At 36.9% G+C, this 12,368-nt stretch overlaps 2 protein-coding genes across 5 annotated transcripts in view; one reads left to right on the forward strand and one right to left on the reverse strand.

The window, feature by feature from the left end:
• atp2b4 (ATPase plasma membrane Ca2+ transporting 4) overlaps window positions 1-12,368 on the forward strand; it is a 130,463-nt gene that overhangs the window by 92,554 nt on the left and 25,541 nt on the right. For all 4 annotated transcript variants that reach the window (XM_082156097.1, XM_082156094.1, XM_082156096.1 and 1 more), the window contains 5 exons: window positions 2,797-3,025; window positions 6,896-7,075; window positions 7,156-7,243; window positions 7,446-7,552; window positions 10,138-10,329. In XM_082156097.1, the coding sequence (XP_082012223.1) occupies window positions 2,797-3,025; window positions 6,896-7,075; window positions 7,156-7,243; window positions 7,446-7,552; window positions 10,138-10,329 (796 nt within the window). The remainder of the gene's footprint in view (window positions 1-2,796; window positions 3,026-6,895; window positions 7,076-7,155; window positions 7,244-7,445; window positions 7,553-10,137; window positions 10,330-12,368) is intronic.
• Window positions 1-12,368, reverse strand: part of LOC309488098 (uncharacterized protein) — a 200,358-nt gene that overhangs the window by 22,330 nt on the left and 165,660 nt on the right. The gene's annotated exons all lie outside the window — the stretch shown is intronic.

A 12,368-nucleotide genomic window follows, 5' to 3' on the forward strand; every position in this document is an offset into this window, starting at 1 on the left:
CACACTTAATGACTAGCTGAGACATTCTATGACTTAACTTAACACACTTAAAGACTGTTTCCATCGACTGGAGCATATTTTAGTCTTTGACAGTCAGAGAGAAGCACAAACCTAGTCAGTCCACTATACTACACAACACACTTAACGATTGATGAGTCATGATGGAACATTCTGGCGAACTCAACTGTGCGAGATCTTGTACCGAAACAAACATTGATGTCAACAGACAGCTGCCACTACTTATCTGCAGTGCAATTTGTGCAAAAAAACTAAAATGGAAAAACCATGCCTACAACACTGGTGGTTTCATTTATTTCGTTTCTCTTTCACGTTTTCTTTTTGCCGTCATTGCCTATAGACACATTTCATTATGTATTTCCTGATTCATTTAATTAATTACAACATTTCTAGTGCTGTAAAAAAAAGAAGAAAAAAAAAAGAAACTATAAAGCAGTAATGTAGACTGCTATTCTCAAATCAGGCATTAAAAACAGGGTTCGTATGGGTGCTTGAAATCCTTGAAAATGCTTGCATTTTGATGTTGTGTTTTGTGTTGTGTACATTTTGGATAAAATGCTTGAAATTGTAACTATTTCTTTCACAACAAATACCTACCTGACTGAATAGTTTGTTTATTAAATGGAGAAATAAAATGTAGCCCTTCAGATACAGAGCGATTTGCGCTACGCTGGACAGCAAAAGTAGGCGGACTTTTCATTTTGATTTCCACGCTTGTTTGAATGCACTGTTTTTATTGGCCGCGCGAGTAATCGTCACAGAGCGCAGCGGGAAAAGTTGAACTATTTTTAACTTTGACCGTGGCGTGGGCGCGAGCTCGCCAGTGCTGCACTCCGCTTTGGTCGACCCAGCAACAAAACGTCCTGAATATGCAGTGAACATAGCCAAAGTTACAGCACAGTAAATGTAATGTTAACTACCCGCAACTTAAAACCTGCAAACGTTAGCCCAGTGCATAACAACAATTATAGATTGCTGAACAGAAATCGTGTCAGATGGAGTGTCATACAAGTAGCCTACTGTAAGGTTGAGGATGGGCTTATGCAATATTCACACTGCTTTATTCCAGTAGATAGTCTTGGCAATGAAAATACATCATTTTTTCTTTCAATTAATATAGGCTATTTATCAGGCAGGTCTATTTATTAGTCTTCTGGGTTAAAATGGAATTACAGGTTGTTGTTGCAGTGTCTCAGATTTTGTTCAAACCTTGTCTAACTCAAGAATGTGTCCTAAAACCAAGGCCTGTAAAATATTTCTGTTCAAATCCTATGTCTTTATATTTTCAGCCCTTGAAATTACTTCAGTTTTACAGCCTGAGAATCACATTATCTGGGAAGCAATATTTGGACATTAATATAATGAAAAGTAGTATTCATAGGCATTATCTACTTAGTGATACATTTTGAAAAATAAAACTTTGCTGTTATTTGCTTAAATATCTGATCCTTCTGCTATTACGAAACACAATTTTGGCTGTTTATTAGCATTATCTCTTTAAATGTGATAAAAACACTAAATAATAATTTTGACTTTGTATTGGTAATTTACGGTGATGTAAAGTGCTGGAAAAAGCTTTAAAATGGACCTTGAAAGTGTTTGAAAAGTGCTTGAATTTGACCTTGGAAAAGGTGTATGAATCCTGTGAAAAGGAATTGGTTTGTTCTGAGCAAAAACGCTAGGCTATTTTTTTTGTTCCAATTCCAGTGTTACCAGTTAGTGGTTGGAAAAAAAGATAAAATATTGCTTTATTTATTCTGAAACAGAAGGTTATTTGTATATTTTAATTTCATTTTTATCAGTCTACAGTAAATGTACAACTCCCCCAATACTATTTAATGGAACTGCCGACACTGGAAACTCTGAAAGCATGACTTCATTTGACAGAAGAGCTGCAGAGATATTCAAGGAACTATTTCCTCAAATATATTAGATATAATTAACGTATATTTAAAATTATTTTATTTACAAATGTCATGTTTGTGATTCAGAAACAAGTGCAGTTATATAGCCTACATAAGCTACCATTCATTTTTTTCTGTTTAACTTTTATTAGACTCCAGGTTGAAATAAAAGGATAGCTTCTTAATATTATTTTTTTTAAATGAGAGAAATCACTGCTTATTCAGAATTTTTACAGAACTGAATGAATTGCCTGAAAACAATTAACTTGCTATGTTAACTAATGAAATATTCTGAAAGAAACTTTAAATATTATAAAAAATATATGTTTGACAATATTACAAAAATAAGGATGAATGATGTTTGACTGGGAATGCATTTCCACAGCATAGTTATCGGCACCAGTCGCTAATATTAAACGTTTAATAAAATCTTAATAAATCTTAAAATCTTAATAAAATAAAATCTTTGTGAGGATGACTGGCAACAGCTGGTTTTACATTTTAGACTATAATCTTTAGACACCGCACACTACATGACTATAAACAATTGGAACAAACTCTGTCCGTTTGAGCATGATCAGTCGTATCGACCAAATTACATTAATAATCTGCCTGACAGTCGTGTGTAGTGTGTTGCCGGTTTAAGAGGAATTTCTTAAAGGAACAGCAGCAAAAGAATTGGCTATTTTTTTTATTATAAATGGTCATGACAGGAGTCAAATTTAATTGTTTTATATGACCCCTTTATTTCCCTTTCTTCCTCTGTTTTTTTTACCTTTTTGAGTTATTTTTTAAAAGATAGTTTCATCTTCCTCCTGCAGTAAACTGTAATGATTGTTTGTTGTGTTTATTAAACCTTTCTCTTGTCTGTCAGGTGTTCCAATATCATTGATGCTTCAGGACAGCAACGTGTCTTCAAGGCCAAAGATCGGGATGAGATGGTGCAGAAAGTGATCGAGCCAATGGCCTGTGACGGGTTAAGGACCATTTGCGTAGCCATGAGGGACTTCACTACTGAGCCAGACTGGGAAAACGAGGCTGACATTCTGAATGACCTGACCTGCATTTGTGTTGTGGGCATTGAAGACCCTGTCCGTCCTGAGGTGAGAAAATTTATCCAGTTTGCTTTTTGCTGATAGCAATGTGCTTGTCCATAGTGCAGGGCTGGACATTTGTATACTTCAGGCCTCCATTAGTAATGAGACATGACAAGCATTAGGGGACGGCTTGTCTCGACAGGAGCAACCCACCACATTTCATGTAATGAAAAAGTATTGACCGTGCTTATCATGTGATGATGATGAATTATTTGTAGAGTGTCTAACACTATGTCAAAGTGTGGACAGGAATAGCCTCATCGGTGGAGCAACAAACTGACCTAATTCCTTTAAAATAAGTATGACAGGTAGCATGATTGTGCTGTTTTTGATTATGGATATTGGATCAGTGCAGAATTGACGTCGGCTTCCCTCAAATGAGGTGGCATATATAATTGTATAATTGAACGCATGACTGATATTTAGGTTAAATTTATTTTTATTTTATTGAATTTAATGCACAGCCAGTAAAAGATTGTAACTTATGACTTGAATTGATGCAGAGGACAATATTATGTTAAGGTAGCAGTCTGATAGTGGCGCTCTCCCATTTACAGCTTTGAAATGGAATAGTAGAGTCATGTAGCGATGATAAGATGGGTTTGAATGTTTTTACCCTAGTGAGAATCACTCTCTTGCAGTAATGATCAGAGCAATCTGTAGCTTGTCTAGTTTATTTCTGCTGTCACGGGCAAGACAAGAGCCAATTCTAAAATTGTAGTAATGCACACACTAGTTTCTTTGCATCATGCAACATGTTTTTCACATGCATTAATTGTGCAGCATCTCTGTCCATGGAAACATTGGGAGGTTTTTAATTATCTATAAATAAATGAGCTTATTGGTTCTAATTACGGGTATGTGATTCCTTGCAAGACTTGAGTGAGGATAATTACATAGGACTCCAGCATACACACACGTACACACACACACACAAAACCTCTAGATCCAGCCCCTTCATGCTTTACCTTCATGCTTTAAGTACCGGTAGTCTTGGTACCCTTACGACTTAACAAGCACCGCAAACTGACAAACAGTGACTCTCACTGATCTGAGGCCAGGAATGACACTGAGGAAGAATTTTGTCTTGCCTTTGGCCATAAAGTCCATAATGACACCCAAATGCAGGAGGTCTCTTTTCCATGGGGACAAGCCTTTATAATATATAAAAACATTTCATAAATATAATTTATTACTGCAGGATGCCACAGCTACATTAATAATATGCCATATGAAGTCAATCCAATCATAAATAAAATATTTTTTACAAGTTATCTTTTTGAGTGTATACATGATCAGACTGTTTACACAAGATGATTTTCATTACAAATGTATGTTACCACTATTTGTTTCTTTTAAAATGCATCGATCTTGCCATGAAAATAGCCATAGATGCTGGTATGGCAAAAAAAATGACAACTGATTAGGGTTGGGTACTGAAACCGGGCACCGATATGGAACCTGTACCTAAGTAACCGGACAGAATCAAAACGCAGATTTCTGTGCCTCATTTCGGTGCCACTTAAATGCCTCTGCTGTCGGTTGAAATATTTGCCCTCTGGTTCTCCACAACGGACGTGCGAAACATCATCACCGCATGTGATTGCTAGTTAACCCTCACACTGGTGTGCTTTATGTTCAGATCGCGTGATCATCAACTTCTAAATTCAAATCTGTATTCGCGCGTTGGCTGGCACTGAGCCAGAGACAGACGTTCTCAGCGCTGTCATATTATATCACAACAACATACAATATACACACTGATGTATACGGAAGTGGCAATAACAATTCTTTCAATTATAAATTGATGATGTGTTTATATACACATTGTGTAGGTAACTATAAAATTGACTCTTCTTCTCACACTTCACCAGCCACTTACTTTAATGTATAATGTGAGAAGTGGATGAATTGAAGCGTTGTAGCCTGACAGATACAATTCTATGAACTGCGGTGCGTAGGCTACTAACGCCCATTGTGCGTTATAGATCAACTAACATGAATCATGATCATTATAAAGATTTGAACACATTCACTTGCCCCTAATTTCCACCAACTGCGGAACGGCTGCGAGTCATTAGGTTTCCATTAAAGTCAATGTGTGTATTTTCACTGACTGTGGAACGGCTGCGTTCTGACTCCGGCGATCCGCAGCCCTCCGGAGCAGATATGCAGAGCTTCTATTTTTGCCGGATGCCGGAGAGCTCCGCAGCAATTCAGCACTTATATTGCGCGATCATACGTGAATTCGCGAGATCTCGTGGGTCCTCGTGACTTTATCTGTCAGTTATGGCCGCAGCCGTTCCGCAACAAATCCGGACCTGGTGGGTATTGAAGGACGGCGGAGCACGGAGCCGACATGCAGCGGAGCCGTTCCGCAGTTGGTGGAAATCCTGGGTTACATGTATTTAAGAATAAAAATATCAGCCAAGGACTGAATGACATAACGCAACCAATCACAGTTCGTTATTTGTTCCGCGTCATGTTTAGTGTGAAAATGTAAAGTCGATGTCCATACAATAACAGACCGGCGTACATCTAATAAATTATTCATTCAAGAATGTTGTGCAAGTTTACTGCAACAATAGAGCCGCAAACCTCACGTACTTTTGAAAATCCAGCATTCAGTTGATCCTGATGAACGCTCATTGTCACAGTTGTAAACATGACGGCGTTCTTCTTCCACGAGGGGTTTCGCGTCACGGCATTTAAGGTGATGCGTTCTAAAATAATGCTCACCTTGTGCAGGACATACAATAAGTCAGGAGATGTGTCGTATTTGGCCAGAGAAGGCTAAAAATGTGAAAAGTAATTTCACATTTCTTAAATTTAAAGCTGGTTTGTAGCATACCAAGAATACAGACTACTTTGCTGTTATTAGTACTGTAGTGTTATTTTGTGTTAAATTATTGTATTTGGGTTAGGTGGCTTAGGTTTTATTGTGAATTTATGTAAACTTGTTGTGTTTTGTATTTAGACTACTTTGAATTTGAATTTAGAAGTTGATGATCACGTGATCTGAATGTTCTAATCATTGGTGCTGCTTATCAGTGTGATCGACCGTACGCGTCAAAGGGTTAATTAGCGATGATGGTGCTGCTTACGTCCGTTTCGGAGAACCAGAGGGCAATGGATATTGGATATTTCAGCGCAAATATTTCAACCGTCAGCTGAGGCATTTAAGTGGCACCGAGATGAACTTTCGAAACCAGGTTTCGGTACCCACTACCAACCCTTGTCCATCCATCCATCCTGATTTTTATTTTTTTAAGACAAAGTGAAGAACAATGTGGTGGTGACTATTTTTTATTTTTGTGTTAATTTCAATTAAATCACAAAATTAAGCAGTACAGAAAATGCTCTGATCTCAGCATTTATTTTTTATATTAATTATCATATCAATTATTATATTTATTTTTAAAATTAATTCTTCCTGGGGTTTTTGTGTGTGTGTGTTTTTTTAAGAAGTGGTGGAAAGTGGCTAAAATGATAGAAATTTAGAGGTGTGAATTAAAACTTAGGTTGCTGAAGCACATTTGGCTACATGAAGTTCTTGTACTATTACCTACCTGTATTTCCCTGCTCAGCTATCCCTGACAAAGAATATGTTGGATTATTTGTTGATGCGTTCTTTTATCCTAGATTTCGTCATTATTGAGCAACTAGGAACATTTTTTTTTATTTGACTCTTGATAAGTCATTTCTAAGTTATATAATCCAATATTTTGCATTGATATTTTTATTCGTTTTTGCCAGAAATCCATTTATCACCAAATTCTACACTGGAGTGTCTGAATGGATAATGACATGGCAGTGGCTGCCCAACCTGCTTTGTACCAAACCAAATAATGGTCCTCCTATTCCTCTGGTGTGCAGGTTCCTGAGGCTATCTCTAAATGTCAGCGAGCAGGCATCACGGTCCGTATGGTCACTGGAGACAACATCAACACAGCCCGTGCCATCGCCACCAAATGTGGAATCCTGCTGCCTGGGGAGGACTTCCTGTGCATGGAGGGTAAAGAGTTCAACCAGCAGATTCGCAATGACCAAGGAGAGGTAAAATGTTGCAGCACTTTAACTACAGATGTCTGAAGCGACATAGAAAGTGCTTTTTTTAGTGTTGCCTTTATCTTTAGGTTGAGCAAGAGCGTCTTGACAAGGTCTGGCCCAAACTGCGTGTTCTTGCTCGTTCTTCCCCAACAGACAAACACACTCTGGTTAAAGGTGAGATTTTTACGAATAGTTAGGTGAGATTTTAGTCCACACTTTCACAGCTGACCTCACTGTTTTGTAATACACCAATGTATTATAATATTAAATAAGTTACCCACTGGAGGGGAGTTGGGGTTTCCTCCCATTATTATGAGCCCTATGTCACATATATTTTGGTTTACCCTGATGCAGTTCCTATGTTGTTGTCTTTTAGGCATCATTGACAGCACAGTTGGAGAAACAAGACAGGTGGTGGCTGTGACTGGAGACGGCACTAACGACGGTCCTGCCCTTAAAAAGGCAGATGTTGGCTTTGCTATGGTAAATCTTTTTTTTTTGTGTGTGTGTGTTTCAAATCGTACCGTTACCGCATAAAAGATACTGGTTTAATACAAGCATATTGTGCATATACTCTTGATTTTCACTAGTCTGTTCAAGCCACTTTGTTTTGCTAATAAAATGACTGCCTTGTTGCTAATTTGTCTTTTTATTGTGAGAGTTTGTTGCAGGGTGAGTGGCTTGTTCAATGAGGGTTTGTCAGCCAATGTTATACTGTAGCAAAGATTGCTTTAATAACCACAGAGGTTACGTCCTAATCCTTACCCAATATCTCTTGCTTTGCACCAAGCCAGAATGCCTCAGGGCATCATCGCGGCATGCTGATAAGTGGCTGACCCCTGCTTGTTGCTCAGATGACCCCACAACTTAAGCAATGATAAAATGAATTGGTGCTTCCAGAAAATGTGTTTTAATTTGTGCTTCTCACTCAAACACTTATATAGAGAGTCTGAGAAGTCTAAGAAGTGTCTCTTTCAAAAGCTGTAGGTGGTGCAATTGTGCAGACAACTGACTAAAGGACATTAGGTTAGGATGAGGGCAGGCATGGTTAATTGTTTCAGAAATAGACACCCTGAAGCTCAAATATATGGTTTTAATTTGGTTCATCATTTTGCTGTGCTGTTTGAGTTTGCATAAATACCTCTTCAGTCTTTTCACCGAATCTTCATTTAGTTGAAATATCTTTATATAAAACCAGGGCCTAAAATGAACACTTGACAAGCGTCAAATGCGAGTAAAAAGCGGCGTTGGTGAGTATTTGAAAAGATGTCAAGAGCCAGTTGACCGGTAACATTTTTATGAATTTTATCAGTGCAATGTTGTGAGAACATGAACGACGCTCAGGACAGTTGCCTATTTAAATATTCAAACTCAAGAAGACGTGAAATGGAACTCAATTACTTACTCAAGCACTGTGTGGGAAGTTTAGTGTGCGCACTAGAGGTCCACTTGGGTCCACTTCAATCCAAAAACGTGAGGTCTGACCTGAGACTCAAGCGGGTTCGGGTCCAAAACTTTGAGCGCTCGGACACGGGTCGGGTTGAGAGGACCTGAGAAGACCAGAATTATTTTAACTGTCAGGCATTTAACAAAATTGTATTATTTAAAACAATGTTATTATCTCACTTTTTCTAAGTTCTCTTTGAATCTGCACTTCTATGTGCAATGGACTCGACGTACGGTTGCTTCCGCATTTAGACTCGGTAGCTCCACATTTTTGCATATTTAAAATTAACTTTAATCATCGCATGGTCAGGCAGGGCTCCAGACTGCGACCATTTTTGAGAATGTGCGAGTTTGAAATTTGACGTGGTTGCATTTGTGCTAGTGCATGGTCACGCACACAAACGGTGTCTGCCTACCTGCACTTGCATTAGGGACTTATCTAATCTGTCACGTATTATCGACTTCGGCAAATCTGCTACTCTCCCGTAGTAGAACGCTGTTGCCTTTGTGTCAGCAGCTGCTGCTTAAAGTCCCTATTATCAGTCACGTACACGGATGATAAAACTCGCAAATTAGGAATTCAGGAAATTTAGGCATTAAATCGTCTAAAAATGAAGAGGTCAATAGCTGATTACTTAAAAAAACAAAGTGTGGAGGGTGATGATGTTGGTGGAAAGGACGAGCAAGCATAGAGTCACAACTGATGACGAGCACAGGTGTGGACGGAGAGGAACCGAGTGAGCTAAAGAATATAATAAATACATATAATGTATGTTTGTTTGATTATATAAAAATTAGGGCTGTTTTTTCAGTTAATTAAATAATTAACACAGGATCAGTTCTGCCATTCATTGGCTGCGCTACAGTATATGATCACGCTATCATTCATTCAAGTGCTAATAAACCATTCAAGCGCGATAAGACTCAAAAATAAGAACTTAAATCTGTACTGGAACTGGTACTGTACTGATTCAAGGTCTGTGAATCTCTGTCTGTCTGACATGCACATACATAGGACTCATGTGCACAGAATGTGCTTCAGACAGCACGACAGTTGAGTTATCTTTCACGCTTAAACGACAAAAACACACAAAGGTATGCCAAAATGTTTGCTTGTCGAGTATCATCGTAACCACAGACTTCAATGAGTTAAAGGGTGTTAAATGAATGCAAAGAGTGGTGAGGACATCGGATGCATGTCAGATCAGGATCCTCGTCACGTGCTTCAGATCTTAAAGTGACACCAGCCTATTAAGCCAGCTTTTGTGATACTGTCATTAATGTAAATCAAGGAACAAAAGACGAAGAGAAAATCACTCACTGCTCTTGACTAAATAACTTTTTAAGACTTTAATAAGGATCAATCTATGCTTAATTTATACAGTGAAGACTAGCCAGTGTTATTTTACATTTGATTACTTTATTAAATGTCGCTACCTGCAAACTTACTTTTAATAATGTTTTACATTTATATTAGGTTCTTAGGTAAGGTTCTTCCTTTTTCAACCTTCCTGTTAATGGGATCCATCTCATTCCTGAGAATGAGCCTGCATCTTCAGTCATTAGACTGCTCTGATATTTACAAATACGCTCTAAAAACAGCTTTGTTCTTTATCTTACAGGGAATTGCAGGGACAGATGTTGCAAAGGAGGCCTCTGACATCATCCTTACCGATGACAACTTCACCAGTATCGTCAAAGCTGTGATGTGGGGGCGTAATGTCTATGACAGCATCTCTAAGTTTCTGCAGTTTCAACTGACTGTCAATGTGGTGGCTGTGATTGTTGCCTTCACTGGGGCCTGCATCACACAGGTACATTTACAGGGTCCCCGCGGATCCTTAAAAAGTCTTAAAAGGTCTTAAATTAGATTTTTTTTTTATTTAAGGCCATAAAAAGTCTTAAATATAATTTTTTTTAAAATGTCTTATTTTTATTTATGAAAGGTCTTAAATTTTAGATGACACTTTGACTTAGACTTATCTAAATGCTTTCGAAATTAAAAATATCTAATTAGCGGCTCTTATAATTTTTTTTATTCTATCTTGGTGGATTTGCTTGTTCATGTGACAATTCGCGTCACTTACGGCAGTATATTAGCCTACGTCTGTCTCCTGCACGCGAGAGGAGAGAAGAAAACGAGTAAATGTCAGTTCAATTGTAAGTTCATTCTTTATGTGCTTAGGAGTGTGCGATATTGTCTATGAACTATGATGATATTGTAATCATTGTTTTAACTATGTACGAGGCACTGCGAGTGCGAGCTGACATCGCGTTTCTCTCAGGCTTGCTTTCACTGCGTGATTTGTCAGTGCAGTTATAGATGTCCCCAAATGAGTTTTTGTCTTATATTTATATTATATGTTGTTATATTAGAATATCACATGAGCAAGAGTGCCGTTTTCCTTTGCACAATTGCAAATGTGCTATTTATTTTATACAACAGTTAAATTAACAATAAAGTTAACATTGTGAGTTACTTTTTGGACACAATATTGTCAATTTTCACTTTATATCGCCGACGAGAATTTCATAATGAAGCCGATGATTTTTTTTTTTTTTTTTTTTTTTACTGAAATCCGCGTTTTGAACGAATTATTTTAACGATTCAATGAACAATCACTTGTTTTTCTGAATGAATCAGCCGTTTGATCAAATCGGTTGAATAAATGACTCCAACAACTCGCTTATTAAGACAGTGACTTACCGCCACCTACTGGTGGTTTCAGTTTCATATTTAAAGTATCCTTTAATTAAAACGTTAAAATTATAAATCATTTCATATTTAAATATTGAATAGCTTTATTTATGCAATTGTAAATGGTGTAAATTTAGTAGGCTAATGCCAGTTTTGATGCCGCTTCTGTGTCACCTCTGCACTGCAAGGATGGATTTTAATTTAATGATTTATTTTGACATTGGTACTGTGTTATTCTAATATAATTTAATTTGAATGTTAGAATTTGACATAAAAGGTGATGCATACCTATAAATACGTTTAGAAACAATGTCCATATATAGGTGAAAATGCCCCTGGAAATCAATTTAAGGTGGCAAATATTGCCCCTTAATAAAAATGTTAATTTCGGTCACTACTGTGATCTGACCACTGCATAGAATATAAAAAAATATGAATATCTTCGTGAGTCTTCTGTCAGCAACAGGCCTAAACCAGCCAGGGTACCAGTACAAAAATACAATCAGTAAAATATAATTTAATTATTATCAACAAAACTTTGAAAATATCTAGATACATATTTTCGTCAATATTGCGCATCCCTAATGTACGGTATTAATTTAGATTTCTTCAGGTCTTAAAAAGGTCTTAAAAAGCCTTAAATTTGACTTTAAAAATTGTGCAGATACCCTGATTTAACATCCTCTAATTTAACTGGGACCCAGCATTTCCTTTTTTATATGTCATTATATCATTATTTTGTGTTTTTAGATAAAAACAGATTTTTGAGGGAAGGAAATAAAATATTAATTTAAAAGGGATATTTCACTTATTTTGTAGAGTACATCAGGTCATTTATAAAAAATAAAGCAAGATGCTACAGGTAAAAAAAAAAAAAAAAAGTACTGAAAATTCATATAATTATCTGTAATTAACTTGTAAATAAATTTAATTTAGTTTTTTCCTTAGATGATGAGATCAAAATTTGTTATAATTAAAATAGTTAAAATATAAAAAATAAAATAAACAAAGGAGAGAACGTTATCCTTGCATGTCTAAAAATACCAAGATGTCCTCTTTAATATAAATATCAGGACTTAAAAATATGCATAAATGTTCTCAGAGAAATAACCACTAGAGAAGTTTAAAAATAAATTGCTGGGTTTCAGGAAAATA

Source organism: Leuciscus leuciscus, assembly GCF_965113295.1.
Source record: "Leuciscus leuciscus genome assembly, chromosome: 23".
Lineage (NCBI taxonomy): Eukaryota > Metazoa > Chordata > Actinopteri > Cypriniformes > Leuciscidae > Leuciscus > Leuciscus leuciscus.